The following is a 19,685-nucleotide window of genomic DNA, read 5'->3' on the forward strand; positions in this document are numbered from 1 at the left end:
CCCCACGTCAGCCCACCCATCTATGTAATATCCCCCACGTCGGCCCACCCGTCTATGTAATACATCCTATGTTGGCGTCTATATAATTATACCCCACCTCGGCCCACCTGTCTATGTAATAAATATTTTATCACACCCTCGGCCCACCCGTCTAATTAATATCCCTTATGTTGGCCCACCCGTATATGTGATATTCCACCACCTCGGCCCACCTGTCTATGTAATAAATATTTTATTGCACCCTCGGCCCACCCGTATATGTAATACTCCCCATGTCGGCCCACCCGTATATGTAATATGCCCCACGTCAGCCCACCCGTTTATGTAATATTCCCCTACCCCGGCCCACCCGTATATGTAATACACCCCTGTTGGCCCACCCGTCTATATAACAATATTTGCCTTACATCTCTCTTCAGCCCAGCTGTCTATAATATCCTACTCTACATATTACCCAGATGGGCCCACCCATCTCCATGAATGATCATATTCCCCCGGCCCATCCGTCAACATCAAGGATATATATATCATTGGCATGCATGGGCCCACCCGTCTCCATCAGAAATAATATGTTACCCGGCCCATCCGTTGTCATCGAGGATATACACAACATGGGCCCATGGTCCGCTGGCCCATCTGATACGGGATATTATGTAGGTCGGGTGGCCCGTATAATACAGAATTTGTCACTGAAGGGGCTCCTTCCCAGTCGCTGTTGGGGGTGCTGGTGGGATCCAGCTGGTCACACAAGTCCCACTCATTTCTGAATGAGTCATACAGCCTGGTAGAGTTGCTGTAGTTCCCCCAAGTTCCCGGTACCTCAGCCTTCGTGAGGCGGATGCATAATAAAAAGCCCTCAAACTTGTCTTGAGGTTGCCATTTGAATACCGTGGCCGTACTGGACTTTCCAGGAAGACTGTGATTCTTCACTGCCCATTCCTGACTCTCACGCGATTGCCGTTGAGCAGGGGATTCTTTTTCCTCCTTCTTCCAATTTTCCTCGCGGCACCGCGTAAAGAAAGTCTTCCAATCTTCTCCCGACTTTTGGCCACTGAGTCGTTGAGGGGCCGGAAAGCGAGGATCCACTTGAGGAGCCTCAGGTGCGGTTCCCCATCCAAGGGCGGGCTGAGTTGCATTGGCATCCCACCCAAGGGCACTCCCGCTCTGAGTTCCATCATCCCGCTTACCCCACGCGTCATCATTCTGACCCCAGGTGTTGTTACTTACGCGCTGCACCTCAATTGCACGTGTGACAGCTTCTTTGGGCGGGTGATAATGACGCAGCTTCACGTCGAACACAGAGTTGTTCTGCTTGCAGTGAACCCAGACCGGGATTGAGAAGTGTTCGAATATAGGGAGCTGTAGCTCCCAAGGGCAATGAGAGGATGATATAAAGACGCTGGTGCGTGGAACTTTGGCCGATATATCTCCGACAAACGAACGCAATAATTCGTGAACCCATTCGGCTGGTATGGGGCATCTGGGGTTGTCGATTAGGAGAGCCATCCAAGGATGGTTCGACCTGTGATATAGACGGCTCATGATGTGCCATGAGCACGCAGCAGCAATTACTAGACATGCGTCAGTTACATTGAGATTGAAGATAGGGTTCACGTACGTAGGAATGCATTGCGCAATCTCAGTGTGACTTTCTTAGCGAGCTTCGCGTCTGAGTGAGACCTTAGGTACCCATATTGAGAGGGAGCGCGTGGAAGCACAGTGCCCCATGGAATTAGGAGTCCAGCTCCCAAAAGCTCCTGGCACCAGAGCAACTTCTGCTCTAGTTCGCGCCATTTTTCCTAATGTCGCGATGGAGGATGTGCTTCCCCTGGCTGTCGACCTCTGTGTAAAGGGAAAACATCGAGTGGTTCAGACACTCAAATATGGGACCATCAAAGTTAGGATTCAAGGGGACGAGAGGAAACCATGGACAAGCTGCATACGCCCAGCGAGTGGTGAGGGGTGAAGTGCTGTCGTCCGGAGATGAGTCATGATCGTCCCGGGGGTCCCAGACTGGCTCGTGAGGAATATTGTTGGGAAGGAAAGATGCGTTGAGGGAGGTATAGATCTTCTCCTCACGCACAAAGATGTTGAGTTTGGCGGTCATGACATTGATTGTAGACAGTATCACAGAGGTACAAACCAATGTGTTGAGAGCGAGGAAGAGTAAGCACTATCACAGAGGTACAAACCAATGTGTTAGAATGAGGAGTAGGAGTAGGACTATCACAAAGGTACAAATTGATGAGTTAGAGATGATGGAGAGAGGAAAGAAGACAGACAGACCGAGCTTAAGTACCAGACATGACAATAAAATTGTGTAATCATTCCACTAAACAGCTGTGGCCACCAAATATCGAACTTGGGGGTAACAATAGACCAAAAAAGCGGAGACTCCACAAAGCGTTGTGTCGGTTTCAAACCACTGTGGCCACCAAATGTCGAACTGCAGGGGTAACAATAGACAGGACAAGTGGAGAATCCACAAAGTGTTGTGTTGGTTTAGGAAATGACTCCCACAACAGTACAAACTGCTGTGTTAGTTTGCGAGGATGATACTACCACAACCGTACAAACAGTTGTAGTAGCAGACTATAGTAAAGGAGTAGCTTGAGACTTTGATGAAATTTCAGATGTGCGACAAATAGTTACAAATACAATTATGTCATCATTGTAATTGTCTTTGCTGATGTCATCACTGTACTTTGGTCGTGTATACAGAGTCTTATGTCATCATTCTAATCATTTTGGCATCAAGTCAGCGAAGACAATTACAATGATGACATAATTGTATTTGTAACTATTTGTCGCACATCTGAAATTTCATCAAAGTCTCAAGCTACTCCTTTACTATAGTCTGCTACTACAACTGTTTGTACGGTTGTGGTAGTATTATCCCCTTAAGTTTCCGAGCTTGATGGTTTGTACCATTGAGCTCATCGCCCCCCGATCTCTCCGAGCCCAATAGTTTGTACTATCAAGTTCATCCTAACATTGAGCGCTCCCCACTCCCCGCCCCCCGCCGCCTCATTTTAGGTGGGCGACTTGATCTCAAATTGGAATGCTGACATAATATTATTTGCAGCTGTTTGTCTCGTCATCTCAAATTTTGCCAAGGTTCGAAGTTACTCCTTTACTATAGTCTGCTACTACAACTGTTTTGTATGGTTGTGGTAGTATTATCCCCTTAAGTTTCCAAGCTCGATGGTTTTGTACCATCGAGATCATCGTTCCCCGATCTCTTCAAGTTCGATAGTTTGTACTATCAAGCTCACTCTCAATACGCTCTACATACAACTCAGTTCCAACGTTACTCCTTTGACAGATTCATAGCCGTTTGGATGGGCAAGCTCTGCTTGCGTGTCCACCCAGTCAACTTGATGCCCGACGATGCGGAGACATGTTCGGATTTGGATAATCCTTGAGAACACCCTCCGCTAGACCATACGTAGGTGCACACGTGAACGACCAATTGGTCACCCACTTAAGCGCAAGCCTGGGTAAAGAACAATATGGCCAATCGATTGATGTACACTTGGTTCTGTTAACTTCGAGCTCATTGTTCAACTCTATACTTTCGACTTTCGTCACTCTGAGCTCGACCATTTGTACTGCTGTTGAGCTCATCATCCATGGCCCAGGGAAGGGGTCATATATACACTGTGTAAGTATCACCCAGCACACCCATTAACTCACTGCTGAAGGGGTTATACACCGCATAGGTATCACCCAGCGCAATTCGACAAGTGCCCCGTAGGACACCATATCAAACACCACCTCTGTTTCCCCACGCTGCGATCCTCTGGATCATGCGGGTCCAGCCATATGCTCGTCTCAACTCCTCCACCATACATACAGCGGAGGGGGATAGCAACACAAATCACTCTCATTAGTGAGTACATTACTATCTACACATTGCAAGAAAATGACATCTTCCCCAGAATCTCGTCGTACCATCCAATGCTACGCAACCGCGACTTTCATCCACCTGAATTCCTCTTCCGAGATTGTCAATCTCTCGACTTGATGCTTGGTCAGACCAGCGAGCCACCCTTCGTTATACAAAACTTTAGGCAACCCATCGACTTATGCCCTGGAAGTTGTCAGATTCCCGGCTGCGCATATCCGCTTCATTGGTTTTGAGCCTTGAAGGGCGAAGATATCGTCGTCCACAAGTCTTTGGTGATCAACGATGTCATCTCCCGTTCTACCGCTTGGCGCCATATCATATTTTTGACATGAAGAACAGTTTCAATGTCATTTTCCACATCGCTTTCCTCCGAACTCATACCGCCTTCTCCCAACATCTTGATCAGTCGTTGAAGCCACCGCCAGGCTGGGAGGTCTTCTTCGTTTTCATCGGCTGTTTGTTTGACGAGATTGTCGACAACCACTACCCTACGACGATATTTCTGCAAAGTCTTCAGTACCAAAATTGTCTGGAGATTGCGGGCATACATTCCTCTGACGCATTGTTTGATGAGTCGCTTTCAGTGTTTCGTCCTTCTTCGTAATCAACCTTTTCTCCACCTCTACGGGGGTCTCCAATATACCTTTCGCTGTGACCTTGGGCTGTGCAGCTGTCCAGATCATATGCAAGCGCTTGTAACGGTTGTGAAGGATTTCCCTGAAATACACCTCTGACCTCTGGAATGGCCACTTCTCTTCATCACACCTTTTCTGTATTTCTTCGAGGAGCAAATCAACAATCTTACTATTCCAGGGGGTTTTGGATCCATTTTTGAGATCAAAGGCAAGATTTTTTAGATCAGGACCTGGACCATCTTCATATTCATATGAGAAGACATCCTCGCGACTCGCTGCCTCATGGACTATGAAATCGGTATCTTGAGCGATCTTGAAAACATCTTTGAACAAACGCCGCACTTCTCCCTACTTCAATGTAAGTGGAATCAAACTCAATACTATGCTGCGGCTTACCAGAAGAAAATCTCTTTCGCAGCTCAGTTCAGCAGCCTTCTCTCGCCGAATTTCTTCATCCTCTATCTTTTTCTTCCGGGGACTGCGTTTTTTGACGAGCGGGAACTCTTTCTCGATGAGAATGCGTTTCAGTGCAGCCTCCACACCTCTTGCAATCGCATCTTCCATACTGGCACTAGGTGAGGTGTCATGTTGTTGACGTGGTGCATCTTGCTCGAATGATCGTTCTTGATGGATTTCCTGTGTGTCTGCCTAGTATTATGAGTTTACATCACATCCAACAATACACCAGACACTCACCTCCACAGGTACTGATACAAGGCGAGTCCTGCGCGATATTCCACGAATTCTCTTTAACTTCTTGATGGTATCAAGGCATGGGGTACCTGACAATGGCTTTGCAGATGGACAGGGGCTGTCATCCATTTCTGTATCCCTATCCTGTAATCTGTAACTCCTGGAAAACTGCTGTTCCATGTTGGCCAGCTCGCTTTCTTTTTCCGCCTGGGGCATTTTCAGCATGCTCATCAGCCATGAATCAATATCCTCACCCTCAATTTATCAACTTCGGACTTCAGCCTCTGCTCCATCTCGCCGAATCTCGCATGCTCACGTTCTAGAAACTACATAGTTGTCATCAACCACTTTTCATGTCAAGTTATTCACCTTACCTCTTCTTCTTTCTTTCTGTTTAACTCTTCTTCACACTGAGCTAGTTCTTGCTCAAAGCGTTTGCGACTATCCTCTAGAATTTTCTGCATGCTGGTTTCTACCACCTCGCGATTCGCGTGGCCGACCGCTTCACGACTTCTTCTCATATAATCTTCAAGCTGTTGGTGCTGCTCGACACGGCTAGCCTTTCACTGTCATCAACGGGTGTCTGCCGTTTGAACGTCCAAATGATTTACCTTGAATTCTTTGGTGAGTTGCGCTTCCCGCTCTCTCAGAGCTACTTCCCACTGTTTTCTGATATCTTCCATGCTAGACATATGTGCTTGTTGTAGGTTTTGAGCTTCCTATACGGCCATGAGCCAGATATCCGTAATGTCTAGTGAGCTTACTACGAACCCTTTCCATCTCACGCCTCATGTGGTTGATCTGTTCCATTTGACTGTACACCATTTCATGCAGTTCTGCTGAGTAATCTACTTCCTTGATACGACACTTGTCTGATACCTGGACAGACACTAAGCTCAACATTAACCTTATACACCCAGACATACCCTCTTGAACCTTTCCTCCTTATCAAACCCAGTTGGGGGCTGTCCTGTGGCATCATCTAGGTCCATCCATGATGCCTCCCTCTTGTCCATCTGAATCATCCTTGCTAGACTGAAGTCCATATGATTTGCAGTTTGAAACGCAGCAGCATTTTCCATATCGTCTTCCATGTCATCATCAAACAAGTTCACATCATGGGATGTTGGATGTCTTCCTGCTCAAGCCGTGACATGTTAATAGGGTTATTGAGTAAGAGGAGTGTAGCGTCAACGTTAGTTTCTGAGCTCCACATGCATTATCCCACTTATATGTAACCCCAACAATCAAATTGTGATATCATTGCATCCGCTTTTTGGGTGTTCTGTATTGTGAACGACATTGCACGATTCTCACTTTTGAGGCTAGGCTGCGGATGTTCGGGGGCAATAGTGCCATTTTTTACAAACAAAAAAGTCAGTTCACAAAGTCTTAAGTCGATCAGGTGGGCTTACGATACTCTGCTAGATTTATTGTCCGTGGTTGCTTCATTCCATGAAACAAATAAAGATGACGAATTCAGTTTGTAGAATGCTCCGTGCAGAGTGTGCTCGGTTTGGGGTTAGTAAAATACTATAAGATCACCGCTCTCATCGCCCACTCTCATCGCCCACTCTTATCTCTCCAGTTATCTTCAGCGCTGGTCGCATACAGCTAATTTCATTGGTCATTCCTTCATTCCTTTATCACAATGGTCAACACTTGCACGTATATCTTACCCACATCGTCGGCAAGTTATCTTGATTTTCTCCTGGTCTTTTGCTTACAGCTTAATCAGACTCTTGAATTCCATGTGTGGTGTAGGCTATATTCTGCATTGTGGAGCAGACCTCGCCAGGTTACCATGCTTACATGATGTTCTGATCGCTCGCACAATGCGAAGCGCTTTCCCATTCCCGAGAGCCTCTTAAATGACGCTACTGTACAACCTTACGTACACAACTGTCTTGTCACCCTTCATGAAGGGAGACACATCTATCAATTCTGTATTTTTTTCAAGCGGCATTGTCATCTGAGAATCAACACCCTTCTCAGCAGCGATGACAATGTATTTCAAGGTGATGCAGCTATTACTAGGGTTGGCACAAGCGCCGGCTCTGTTGTAAACATGCGAGGAAAGGACAATGCGCTAGCCAACTTTATCATGCACAAGTGAGTAGTATACAGTGATATTCAGTCCCCCGCTGATTTAGAATCTATCAGCTTTATATGAAGCATTCGATATCATGGAAAACTGCCACGCACTCTCACGCTCGTGAAGCCCTTGAGCGCTCGCATCAATCATCGGCTGGCTGACAGGTTCATAGTTTGATGCTACTAGGCTAGACCGGCAGCTGATAATGTTGAGTAAATTTCTAGTTATTAAATTGCATAAGATGAATTTCTTGAGTCACCAAATTGAGTACCGAATATTGGTACGGTACGGTATATAGTATAGATTCAGATTTAGTCAAAATTAAGTACTGAATATCGCTACAAGTCCAAGGTTGACTAGTCACGACAATACAAATCGTCGTGCCCCAGAAGCTGAAATATGTAATGGGAGGATTCAGATCTGGAATCGAACATGTCAGAACTCTATTTATATAACCCGTATTACGGCCGTACAGATAGATAGGACACTTCATGGTAACCAAATAAGGAAATAATTTGAGTTGGTCGCAAATACCTGTCAATAGACACTTAAAAAACTTAAATGACTCCTAATATACCGCGCACTTTGTCAACTCCCACACCCACCATCACTCAGCGGTTTGTACAGCTGGAGGATGGTGTCTCAGGCGATGTCACTCTATGTCACTTTACAACGACTATTCACTGAGCAGTTTGTACTGCTAGGACAACGCTACCTTTCTCCCTCACTGCATCGCCAAGCCATTTGTACTGCTGGGATGCTACCTTTCCCCCTCTACTGCCGTTTGTACTAGGACGACACTATCTTTTGTCTTCACTGCACAATAACAATGGCATCTTGTGTTACCGAGCCGTTTGTACTGCTAGGACGCTACCTCATTGCATCCTTTACGGACCCATCAAAATACCTTTGTCAGCGTAGCCAGCGACAAATCCGTCGTGCACAGTTTATTCGAACATCATGATGCACGTAAACGTAAACTAAGTAAATCGTTACAAGCTCACTTCGACTTTAGTTCGCTTTGATGGAGCAGGTGTAACATCATTCTTCCCCTCCTTCCCATCACCCAACCTCTTGGCCTTCTTCAACAACTCATCAGAGTCCTCTTCGTCCGCAAGGGCATTGATGTGCTTGTCGAACAATAAGACCACTTCGTCAAACTCGATCTTCATCTTCTTCTCACTCATAAGGTCATACCACTCCTCTGCTAGAGGAACGAGCTTTTGAAAATAGGGGGTGAATTGTTCTGCGATGCACGGTTTCATCGAATCTCCCAGGAAAAAATAGTGCTTCGCTTCAGCTTTTTGAGTGACTTCTCCCGGCGTACCATGCCATCGCTCTGGTAGCCACATCTCCATTTTGTCAGGATCATGGTCCATGACATCCTCAAGGCAGCGCTCTTCACCCATAGGTCCCTTGAACATTATGCAAATCCAGGCGAAAACATAAAACATCGATTCAAGGTTGTCGTGGTATGTATGCTTGATTTTGGGCATCTTTTGGGGAGTCGAGTGGTCCATGGCTAGCTTGAGCTCTTTTACCAACTTCATACCCTGCGAGTATTGATAATTTAGCTTGCCCATTGCCCTAAGGGCGCTGACAGACATGAAGGGTATGGTTCCCTGAAAAATTAGTCATTCATTGCTCACTGAACAAATAAGGCGCCTACTGTTCCACCAGCAGAATACATATCGTCTGATGTGATGTGTGCCACGAATTCCCAGTCTATTAGCGCTCCTCGACTGCCACATTCAGTATCTTCTATCATGGAGTTATTTAGACTGCAGTCTCTGTGCAAAACCTGGTGCTCTTCAACTGCACGCTTTTGAACTGTGGCGGTGCAATCAGATGTACTAACTAATACGACAGAGGCTCACTTACTTAGCACAATATCACGTAACACTTTGACGAGCTCTTTTCTAGTGCGAAACTCGTGTAAAGGACGAGCCCGTGGTTTCAAGACGAGATGGACGTCTGTGCGATAGACACCTTGGGTGCTATTATAGATCTTCTGGCGATACATTTGTGTATCATCGACTTTGCCCAGCTCTACCTCCACAAGACAGTGTTCCACGTATTGGGGAACACCAGGGATATTCTTCAGAGCTTTCAGCATCTCCACCTCATTCAACACTACACTCTTGTCGCCTTTCACCCAATGATCCTTAATAATAAACTCCTCGCCATCTCTCCGAGCCAGGTAGCAAATGGTTCCGCGGCCTACAAGTCCTTGATTGCAGAAGATCACCTTCAACAAGTTGTATACATTTTCATTGACGGCGATCTGTCCTATCACATCGTCAACCTCAGCGTCTGTATTCTTGAGATCTGGCGAATCAACAAGGGGAGTGCAGTCTGCCTCAGGCTCATCTGCGAACTTGTTGGGAGATGGAAGATGGTCGGGAAGCGAATGAAACTTTGTCTGTGTGTCCAGTGTGTGAGATTGTGTCAGCACTATCTGCGCATCTAGTGAAGATAGCTTGCAGGGCTTCAGGTGGGCGGCTCAATTTCTTTGCTTGGGAAGACCTTTGATGTTTCAGGCCCAAAATGCCCCAGACAACAAGCTCGTCATCTTTGGGTTGATCATGACCGTGAGGTCAAATCCAATGCAGTCACGTCGACCAAAAATGATGCATGCCATGACGTATTTGAAAGCATCGGGATTCTCATGTATATTGATTTCTGGGGTCACGATGCCGCCCGAATGGTCATGTACATGTACATGGAGTTCATGGTAATTATTGGTGAAGGAAAGAGATAGTACGAAACACCTCCACGGTTGCTCTCTGAAAATGAGCCATGCCTTTGTATCAAGTGTCTTTCCGGCAGGTATTGAAGGGGTGTACGAGGTTGTGGTGAGCTCGGCAACTACCAGTATAGTGTTCCAACGTAACTCCGTGTGCTCAGATAAGCAGACATCGGGTTTTCATTGAACATGCTCACTTTCAACAGGCACGGTAGAACTCGAACTGTACCATAGTGGAGGAAACGTGCCTAACGAAGGAAATGATCGGAGGAGGGCTTCAGTGAGGCTGTTGAGGAAGAATGGGAATGTCTTCTCGATGGCCTCGCCCTTCCTAGGAAGCGCTAAGGGCCATTGTTTCGTGGTAGTGTCGTAGAGCGGCTTGTTGGTTGAATCTACGAGGGTATCTGTTGTGGGCAAGTTTGTCGGGTCGAACAAATTGAAGATCAAAGGTAATAGATGTCCCATATCATTGGCATCTCCTTCACGGCGGGTTTCTTGGGTGATCAGGCGATTGAGCTCACAAGATGTCAGTTTGTCCATGGAGGAGATGTCGGATTGGATGACACCCAGTGGGTGTAACAAGGCAATTTTTAGCCTGAGTTCAGATGAGAGAAAATGCTTTGACATGGCGGTTGCTGAAACATCGCTGTTCTCAAAGCCGCCTAACAAGGCTACTGCTATCACAGGAAGATAATAGGAAGATAATATTAGCATATCTGAATGCAGCATGTTTGACCCAAACGTATAACTTGGATATTACTGTTCAGAAGATCACTCGGGCTTGCATCCCATGTTTGAAATAAGGTAGTAAATGACTATATGGAAGTACTGCAAGTACTGCAGAGAGTGAAGCAACATGCAGTGACTGGGAGTATATATGTAATTGTCAATTTGAAAATTTCACACCTTCACTTGTCGGTCTTTAAATAACATGTGATATACCCACGGGATAATTAGACCAAGACAAAAGTGTGTACCTAACCAGCTCAGGGCTTTGTGATCATAAACATGGTAATGATAAGGGGATTCATCTAAGTTATGGGTATAGTAGGAATGAATGAATCAACTTTTCTGTAGGAGTCAATGTATTAGGGTCGACTTTTGGAGTAGAATGTACTGACCTTGGATGTATGTTTCTTACTCTTTCCCGTAACCATCCCTGCTTCTTTCTGCCTAGCACGACCCGATGTATATTTCAGGTGCATCATGATCATATCATTAACTGGCCAGAATTCGCTATAGTTTTCCAGATTGGGGAAAGCATCGACAGCCTAATAAACCATGAGGTCATGGATGGATAAACGAAGATCGAGTGTTTACTGACTTTGTCGCAGACAGTCTTCAGGAGGGTAGGACTTTGGGAGGAGGCACACTTTGTCGTATCGAGGTGCTCTTCGATGAGGTGATGCATAGAATTCTAGAGGTGTCGATAAATAAAAGGCATACATCAGTGGGAGTGTGTTACTAACCTTAAACTTGGTGTATGCCTTTGGACTCCAATCCAAAACCTCGTGGAGCGTGTATCCTCCATGCCCAGGACGACCGGGCTCACCAGCAGGCTTTGGAATCTTCGAGTCTTCTGATAAACTTGCAGCCGAAGTTGATGAGTCACTGTCTGATAGTGAATCAAAGGAGCCCGATGAATCTGAGGGAATGGGTGTCCGAGAACGAGAACGCTCGAGAGAGACTCTCTTCGGGTACGGTGAGGAAGGATGGGTATTCTTGGGTGGGCGTGCTGCAAGCTTGAACTCAGGTGCCAGCGTGTTCTTGGGCTGCAGATGCTCTCAGTACGAGGAGCAAGACAAAGGATGGTGCTAACCTTTGGCGGGAGAATCTCATCAGTAATGAACGTAGTTGAATGACGAGGACTGCCACGAGGACTGCCAAAAAGTTCGAGCTGGTCGGTAAGCATAGGCGGGAAGGGGGGTGGAGCACCAGGCTCTGGATCGTGAAAGGGAGAGACAGCTTTCAATGTGTTGCGCATGATCTGTCAGTCAGTAAGGTGGATCAAGCTGGCGATGTGAGCGGGTCAAGCTGGCGATATTAGTGGGTCAAGCTGGCGACGTGAGCGGCTGGATCTAGAGGATTTATGAGTTGACACATTAGGGCAACATTACGTTAAAACAATAAAGACCGGGATCAACAACACGAAGTTTCGAAGCAAATTACTATGAAAGTCGTAAAGATAGGTCGTAAAGATAAGTGTCGTAATTAGAATAAAAAAACGTCAAAAGACGAAGAATCAACAAAAAGCGAGGTTGTCTAGGAAAGGCTGACATGTCGCTCATAAAAGACGAATACAAACAGCCAGAAAGCACAAAGTCGCCATGGAATCACAAAAAAGCCCCCTAGTATAAAGATTGTTGAATTGAGCTAGTGAACTTGAAAACCTGACCTGAGCACACACCGATTAAGATCACCCCAGCGCGATGTATTTTTATTCCTGGTCTCTATTCAGGGAGTCAACCCAACACTTCCAACATCAAGCCCGCCTCACAACAAGCGGGTCTGTCCACGTGCTCGCAGTATCTAATGATGGCCAAGCTCTTGCATGCGGCGGTAAATCACATGCGTTCTAATTATCGGAGCGCTAACAAAATAAACAGGCACTGAGGGCATTAAAGTCTGGGATATCAAATCTCAGAAAGAACTCACATGCTCATCTCATAACTACGAGTCCCGAGGCACAGTCAGCTGCGCTGTCTGGATTACCACAAGACTGGCCATGACAGAAACCCTTTGCTATGGAACAGGGCTTGGTTACATCATGTTTTTGCGACGTAGCCCAGTGGATGTAAGGATATCCTGTTCATCATCAAGTTCTCGCCTAATGTCGAACAGATGCTTTTTCAGGAGACTTGCACCAGGAGGCTCGGATCGGGCTTCGAAATTACATGTCTGTCATGGGATATGTCCTCTGAAGGGAGTACTCGGATTGCAGTCGGGACAAGGGACAAGATAGTTCAGGTACTTGTTCTAAACACAAACTTGCATTTCGCGGTGCGACTAGACAACACTGTGCCAAAGTCTGTAGCATTTGCAGACGATGAAGGCGTTTATGTGTTTGGACTATATGACGGCAACTTCATCAAGCTGAAGGGGGATGACGGTGCAGTAGTGAAGGAATATAGTTGCCAATCGGTGATGTGAGGCTTCACTGCAAGCTGCTGAAGTATGACTGACACACTTCCTTCAGCGGACATGCGGCAGTCAACCAGAAGAGGGGTGTGTTCGTGGTAGACAACGCAACCGACGGGTTTACGTTGTACCGACTTGTCGGTGATGAGGAGCCGGTTCGAACTTTCATCACCGCTCCTCCCAGCATATCAGTCTCAAAGCAGGTGGCATTTGGTGCCGAAGGGAGGTTGGTGGTAGGTGGAAGTGACAATGGTTTAGTATATATATTCGAGAGGAAAACGGGGAAGTTACTGGAGACTCTTCATCACTCCAATGCCGGCCTGGTGCAGACGATAGCCGTAGGTGTTGACTTTATTCGGAGATGTGATGCTGATTGTATGTTCAGACACGTGATATTAACGGGCACTGCATAGTCGTCAGTGCATCACAAGCACTAAGGCATAAGGCTACAGTCAATTTATGGGTCTATGACTATGGCATGAAGAAGGAATCCATCACCTCAAAAGAATCCTGGTCTCTGTCGTGTGCACTAACGCGCATTTTCACAATCTTGATTCACGCAAGTGCCCTATTGGTGATCTTATGTTTCTTGATAAACTATGTGAACTATGTCAGTCACCATTAACTTAGCAATATAATTCACTAACTTACATCTCCAGGACACAATGGCGTTGCCAGCAGACCTTGCCCAGCGCATGAGACATACACGGGCATTCTTCGCTAATAATCTTGAAGCAAGTGTGGGCGAAGTACCGCATGCACAAGAAAAAGTGCACGAAAAGAGCGATATCCTGATGCTGCATGAATTGGCAGAAAGGCTTATAGAGGTCATTCGAGAGGCGGAAGGAGATGTAGGTGAAGAAAGCGCCATTGATGAAAAGGACGAGATCACTGCTGAAGCCGAGAGGGTATTTTATGAGACGCTGAGGGTATGATGTGTTGATATTAGGGAAGATAGTTCAGGGGGAAAGATGTTATTCTCATATAATGATAGACATACTGTAAACTTATGAAGAATTTGTGTTGCTATCCCCCTCCGCTGTATGTATGGTGGAGGAGTTGAGACGAGCATATGGCTGGACCCGCATGATCCAGAGGATCGCAGCGTGGGGAAACAGAGGTGGTGTTTGATATGGTGTCCTACGGGGCACTTGTCGAATTGCGCTGGGTGATACCTATGCGGTGTATAACCCCTTCAGCAGTGAGTTAATGGGTGTGCTGGGTGATACTTACACAGTGTATATATGACCCCTTCCCTGGGCCATGGATGATGAGCTCAACAGCAGTACAAATGGTCGAGCTCAGAGTGACGAAAGTCGAAAGTATAGAGTTGAACAATGAGCTCGAAGTTAACAGAACCAAGTGTACATCAATCGATTGGCCATATTGTTCTTTACCCAGGCTTGCGCTTAAGTGGGTGACCAATTGGTCGTTCACGTGTGCACCTACGTATGGTCTAGCGGAGGGTGTTCTCAAGGATTATCCAAATCCGAACATGTCTCCGCATCGTCGGGCATCAAGTTGACTGGGTGGACACGCAAGCAGAGCTTGCCCATCCAAACGGCTATGAATCTGTCAAAGGAGTAACGTTGGAACTGAGTTGTATGTAGAGCGTATTGAGAGTGAGCTTGATAGTACAAACTATCGAACTTGAAGAGATCGGGGAACGATGATCTCGATGGTACAAAACCATCGAGCTTGGAAACTTAAGGGGATAATACTACCACAACCATACAAAACAGTTGTAGTAGCAGACTATAGTAAAGGAGTAACTTCGAACCTTGGCAAAATTTGAGATGACGAGACAAACAGCTGCAAATAATATTATGTCAGCATTCCAATTTGAGATCAAGTCGCCCACCTAAAATGAGGCGGCGGGGGGCGGGGAGTGGGGAGCGCTCAATGTTAGGATGAACTTGATAGTACAAACTATTGGGCTCGGAGAGATCGGGGGGCGATGAGCTCAATGGTACAAACCATCAAGCTCGGAAACTTAAGGGGATAATACTACCACAACCGTACAAACAGTTGTAGTAGCAGACTATAGTAAAGGAGTAGCTTGAGACTTTGATGAAATTTCAGATGTGCGACAAATAGTTACAAATACAATTATGTCATCATTGTAATTGTCTTCGCTGATGTCATCACTGTAACTGTGGCCACTTTGGTCGTGTATACAGAGTCTTATGTCATCATTCTAATCATTTTGGCATCAAGTCCTCGCTTTCAACTTTGATCATAGATGAGCTCAACAGTTTGTACTGTCGAGATCATTGTTCCCTATCGAGCCTGATGGTTTGTACCATTGAGCTCATCGCCCCCCGATCTCTCCGAGCCCAATAGTTTGTACTATCAAGTTCATCCTAACATTGAGCGCTCCCCACTCCCCGCCCCCCGCCGCCTCATTTTAGGTGGGCGACTTGATCTCAAATTGGAATGCTGACATAATATTATTTGCAGCTGTTTGTCTCGTCATCTCAAATTTTGCCAAGGTTCGAAGTTACTCCTTTACTATAGTCTGCTACTACAACTGTTTTGTATGGTTGTGGTAGTATTATCCCCTTAAGTTTCCAAGCTCGATGGTTTTGTACCATCGAGATCATCGTTCCCCGATCTCTTCAAGTTCGATAGTTTGTACTATCAAGCTCACTCTCAATACGCTCTACATACAACTCAGTTCCAACGTTACTCCTTTGACAGATTCATAGCCGTTTGGATGGGCAAGCTCTGCTTGCGTGTCCACCCAGTCAACTTGATGCCCGACGATGCGGAGACATGTTCGGATTTGGATAATCCTTGAGAACACCCTCCGCTAGACCATACGTAGGTGCACACGTGAACGACCAATTGGTCACCCACTTAAGCGCAAGCCTGGGTAAAGAACAATATGGCCAATTGATTGATGTACACTTGGTTCTGTTAACTTCGAGCTCATTGTTCAACTCTATACTTTCAACTTTCGTCACTCTGAGCTCGATAGTTTGTACTGTCAAGCTTACCATTCCTCATTGACATTTGAAAATGTGGAATCTTCCCAATGATACGACCGGATTGCCCGACCACTTTGTTCACGGGCACTGGAATTCCGTTGCGATTGTCTCATCAGATCTAGATCACGGTATGTATTGTTCCATTGTTCCTTGTCATGCATCCGAATAGTGACCATATAGGCAATCACCTTGTACTTCATCATTGGCAATTGTCTCCGATGCCCTTGTTTGTGAGTTGCTCCATTCTTCCCTTGTTTTTTTTTTCATTCAAGTCCCGCTATACCAGGATCTACTTCCAATCACCCAGCCACCAACCTCCCTCAATTCTCAATGCCCGTAGCCCGTAGCCCGTGCAACGCTCAAACGATGTCTTTGCGAGGAGTGCATTGAGAAAGGCGGATATGACGAGAAAGACGCACCAAAAGGAGTGCTCATGGCCAAACGTTCAATTGTGTCTCATATCTTGCGTGTAAAAATGGACCGTGCCGCAGGTAACAGTGTGATTATTGACGTAGATTTTTCTGCCACTGACCTTTCCGCATGCACCATCACAGACAACACGTCATCAGTCGCCGTCATCGCCAATGATCTTCGTCGCTTGACCCTTGCTATGGATATACCGGTCAATATTTCTTCGAGCTCGACAGTTTGTACTGTTGAGCTCAAACCTGATGCAGTACCTGTCTCGAAAAAGGGATGCAATCGACGCACCATGAAGGCGTTAGTTGTCCTTGATAACATCAAGTCCCGGATCCAGCAATGCTTTCACTTGTTGCTGCATTCTTGTCGCATTGATCACGTTGGTCGCGAGCTACATTTACTTCGTAAAGCTATGCAAAACATCACTCGGCAGACCGATATCATAATTGCATGAAAGAAGGCGATCGGATCCCAGATAGACATATTGGCAACCCAGTTCAGCAGTTACGGGCCATCCGATGATACACCCATCGAGATCAATACCGGTAAGCAAGCGTGCAGATCATCATGACAGTTCTTTGCTTATCGTTCAGTAGATACCCTTCCGCAAGATCCAGTGAACGAGTTAGATGAAATCATTCAAATCGTTCTCTTCCTTGGCGTCACATGCAGAGTTATCATAGGGGTCAGCAGGAGTAGTTGTGATCTAATTATGAAGATCATTTCCATCATACTATTTCTTGCATTCCGGAGGCCAGATAATGGCCTCAACTCCTCCCACACAAATATCCTAAAGCAGATCCCAATGACCTCAGAAAGTGCCGAGGCCAGATTCCATCTCAAGGGAAAGACTGTCCTGTATGCTGTCTGCAGTTGCCATTGCACCTATCCACCAACTTATGCACCAGGCTCGACGACTCCAGTATATCCTGAATGGTGCACTCATTGTCCTATGCTCAAGTACGCTGACAGGAGAATTATTGTTTGCTGTACAGCGACATATCCCACTAGATCACCATATCATTGATCCCTTCTCAATGTACCCTGATTTTCCGGCAAAATTGTACTCGACGGACTTCAAAACCCGCCTTGAAAATGCCAAGGTGTCATGGGTCGTTAGTCACTTTGCGCGATGGAGGGTTTCTGACCGTCACACTGTGATCCTATCCTTATCTCGCGACTGAAACTACCTAGCCAACACTACTATCAATATCTATAACTCTCCTGACTCAACTTGCATTGTTATAGCTTTCAATATAAATATATTTATTTAATCTCTTGTGTTTTTGCAGGCGGGTGAGCGGGCGATGATTGGGCGATATATTTAATCTGAAGACAAAACTTGAAGTTTTGTCATCGCATTTTGTTGCCGCCATGAACTTGATATTTTCGGCAGGGTCTAATTGTTTGATACAACTTAACATAGTGACCATGGACCAAACTTCAAGTAATTGTCCCAAGTTGAATGTCATAATAAAACTTTAAATTCAAGCACACGCTCAAAATCTGACAATATTTCTTATTTTCGGTGACATATGGTCAGTGCAAAAATAGCTGCCAAAACTTTATATTTTGAATTTTGCACAAAACACTGACAAAATTTGAAGTTATGTGCCCATATATATGTTAGTTTAAATTTCAAAAATGTTCTTTGCATTCTGGATAACATTAAAACCTGTCTTAAATATTTCTAACCCTGCTGTGACATCGGGTCCGATGCGTGGGAAATGTCAGGTCCATCGGATTAGCATCGGGTTTCATCGGATTAGCATTGGATTAGTGGATTAGCATCAGGTTTAGCGGATAACATCGGATTGAGCAGATGAGTGTCGGATAACATCAGGAAGTGATTCGAGTGTTTGACATGTATTGGAAAATAGCTGAATATGAGCCTAGCGCAAGCTCGAGTGCTACAACGTGGAGCAGAGTACTGGGATCGTGGTGAACAAGAGCAGCGCCTTGTTGCAGCTTTTGATAAATGGGCTGAAAAAGGTGTGTGGTCAGCAGCGGCTCAGAAGGTAAGTCTGCCTGCTTCATTAGGAGTGGAAATGGAGTCTCACAGCATCATATTCTGCTAGGTACATCAAGAACAACTTGAACACGTCTGAAAAGGGTGTCTCGAGCGCTCAGATCCACCTAAGTGACACCATCAAACATTATTATTAGTAATGATGTCAGGTACCTGACCTCGTTACTAAGTAGTAAGCCCTAGTAATAATCCTCTATACCACCAAATAAACCAGCAGTTCAGCAGTCCCTTGTGCGCCCTCGTCAACACTACCAAATATAGCTGCAGTGCAAAAGGCACGTGCTTCCAGCCTTCCCCGGATATCGGAGGTAATTCTCTGCCACATAATGCCGAACGTTGACTCACCGTTGTCACTGTTAGCGCACTCATCATTGTCTATGGTGAGCTCGCTATTCCCCTCATTCTTGCTCCAATTTCTCGCTTTTTTCACACTTCTCATTCACTATCACGCATGTAGTCCTCAAGGAGTGTATAGTTTATTGTATCTGATGTAAGCCTCTTAGTTCCCTCATACCTCGTTGTTGACTGCAAGTTCAACCACCATGTCTCAATGCAAATGCAAACACCTCTCTACTACAATGTCCATCAAAGAAACGTACGTTCTCCCCACAGGCTCTCTACGCACCACAAAGGCGAGTCTCACTCAGATACGAAAGGATCGTCTGGCCTTTGAAGAACAGCAGCGAGCCAATGCACAATGTGAGTCCTTGTGCCCTCTACCCTAGCTTTAGGCATTGAATGTTAAAATATGTAGTTCTAACTGCAGAAACACGCCAACTTATTTCTGAAGCTGCTATCAATGCCCGAAAAGCGGTGGTAGATGATCCTGGATTTTTGGCTGACATGGACGCCAATGACGCTGGTGAGAGTGGTTATGGGAGTGAAGCCAATGCTCCTCCTGAAGACTTAGATGTCGATGTGGATGATGGTGATGCGAGCACCTTCCAACTTATCCAATGATGAGTACTTCGACGCATCATTAGATTTGTTTTACAATTTTTGCTAGTATTCAAGGTCGCCGTCATTATC

At 45.8% G+C, this 19,685-nt stretch overlaps 8 protein-coding genes across 8 annotated transcripts; 4 read left to right on the forward strand and 4 right to left on the reverse strand.

Moving 5' to 3' along the window:
* Window positions 1-402: 402 nt before the first annotated feature.
* Window positions 403-2,107, reverse strand: F5147DRAFT_785142 (uncharacterized protein; the record flags this gene model as incomplete). The annotated part of the gene is made up of 3 exons (XM_041442906.1): window positions 403-1,571; window positions 1,619-1,799; window positions 1,841-2,107. 3 exons carry the CDS (start codon window positions 2,105-2,107, stop codon window positions 592-594), a joined length of 1,428 nt encoding a protein of 475 aa, XP_041299785.1. The 3' UTR covers window positions 403-591.
* Window positions 2,108-4,130: 2,023 nt separating this feature from the next.
* Window positions 4,131-6,332, reverse strand: F5147DRAFT_766328 (uncharacterized protein; the record flags this gene model as incomplete). Its single annotated transcript, XM_041440757.1, has 9 exons — window positions 4,131-4,412; window positions 4,459-4,893; window positions 4,942-5,193; window positions 5,242-5,445; window positions 5,493-5,564; window positions 5,613-5,798; window positions 5,850-5,957; window positions 6,010-6,117; window positions 6,165-6,332. The coding sequence occupies 9 exons, from the start codon at window positions 6,330-6,332 to the stop codon at window positions 4,131-4,133; spliced, it is 1,815 nt and encodes a 604-aa protein (XP_041299786.1).
* A 746-nt stretch (window positions 6,333-7,078) lies between these two features.
* Window positions 7,079-7,354, forward strand: F5147DRAFT_562702 (uncharacterized protein; the record flags this gene model as incomplete). The annotated part of the gene is made up of 1 exon (XM_041430635.1): window positions 7,079-7,354. A coding segment is annotated over one exon (276 nt), but the record flags the coding sequence as incomplete, so codon positions are not given.
* A 1,852-nt stretch (window positions 7,355-9,206) lies between these two features.
* F5147DRAFT_562976 (uncharacterized protein) lies at window positions 9,207-10,061 on the reverse strand (the record flags this gene model as incomplete). Its single annotated transcript, XM_041430649.1, has 2 exons — window positions 9,207-9,653; window positions 9,924-10,061. Coding segments are annotated over 2 exons (585 nt in total), but the record flags the coding sequence as incomplete, so codon positions are not given.
* A 1,004-nt stretch (window positions 10,062-11,065) lies between these two features.
* F5147DRAFT_646928 (uncharacterized protein) lies at window positions 11,066-12,063 on the reverse strand (the record flags this gene model as incomplete). Its single annotated transcript, XM_041433160.1, has 5 exons — window positions 11,066-11,110; window positions 11,201-11,350; window positions 11,404-11,496; window positions 11,549-11,851; window positions 11,899-12,063. The coding sequence occupies 5 exons, from the start codon at window positions 12,061-12,063 to the stop codon at window positions 11,066-11,068; spliced, it is 756 nt and encodes a 251-aa protein (XP_041299789.1).
* A 621-nt stretch (window positions 12,064-12,684) lies between these two features.
* Window positions 12,685-13,630, forward strand: F5147DRAFT_562352 (uncharacterized protein; the record flags this gene model as incomplete). The annotated part of the gene is made up of 3 exons (XM_041430613.1): window positions 12,685-12,873; window positions 12,921-13,225; window positions 13,276-13,630. Coding segments are annotated over 3 exons (849 nt in total), but the record flags the coding sequence as incomplete, so codon positions are not given.
* A 2,608-nt stretch (window positions 13,631-16,238) lies between these two features.
* F5147DRAFT_646930 (uncharacterized protein) lies at window positions 16,239-17,955 on the forward strand (the record flags this gene model as incomplete). The annotated part of the gene is made up of 8 exons (XM_041433161.1): window positions 16,239-16,335; window positions 16,388-16,437; window positions 16,548-16,698; window positions 16,762-17,006; window positions 17,085-17,172; window positions 17,224-17,485; window positions 17,589-17,742; window positions 17,920-17,955. 8 exons carry the CDS (start codon window positions 16,239-16,241, stop codon window positions 17,953-17,955), a joined length of 1,083 nt encoding a protein of 360 aa, XP_041299791.1.
* Window positions 17,956-18,513: 558 nt separating this feature from the next.
* F5147DRAFT_766331 (uncharacterized protein) lies at window positions 18,514-19,616 on the forward strand (the record flags this gene model as incomplete). Its single annotated transcript, XM_041440758.1, has 3 exons — window positions 18,514-18,645; window positions 19,160-19,355; window positions 19,411-19,616. The coding sequence occupies 3 exons, from the start codon at window positions 18,514-18,516 to the stop codon at window positions 19,614-19,616; spliced, it is 534 nt and encodes a 177-aa protein (XP_041299792.1).
* Window positions 19,617-19,685: the final 69 nt, after the last annotated feature.

The sequence above is a fragment of the Suillus discolor genome (assembly GCF_016758755.1).
Source record: "Suillus discolor strain FC423 chromosome Unknown F5147scaffold_1, whole genome shotgun sequence".
NCBI classification, from domain to species: Eukaryota; Fungi; Basidiomycota; class Agaricomycetes; order Boletales; family Suillaceae; genus Suillus; species Suillus discolor.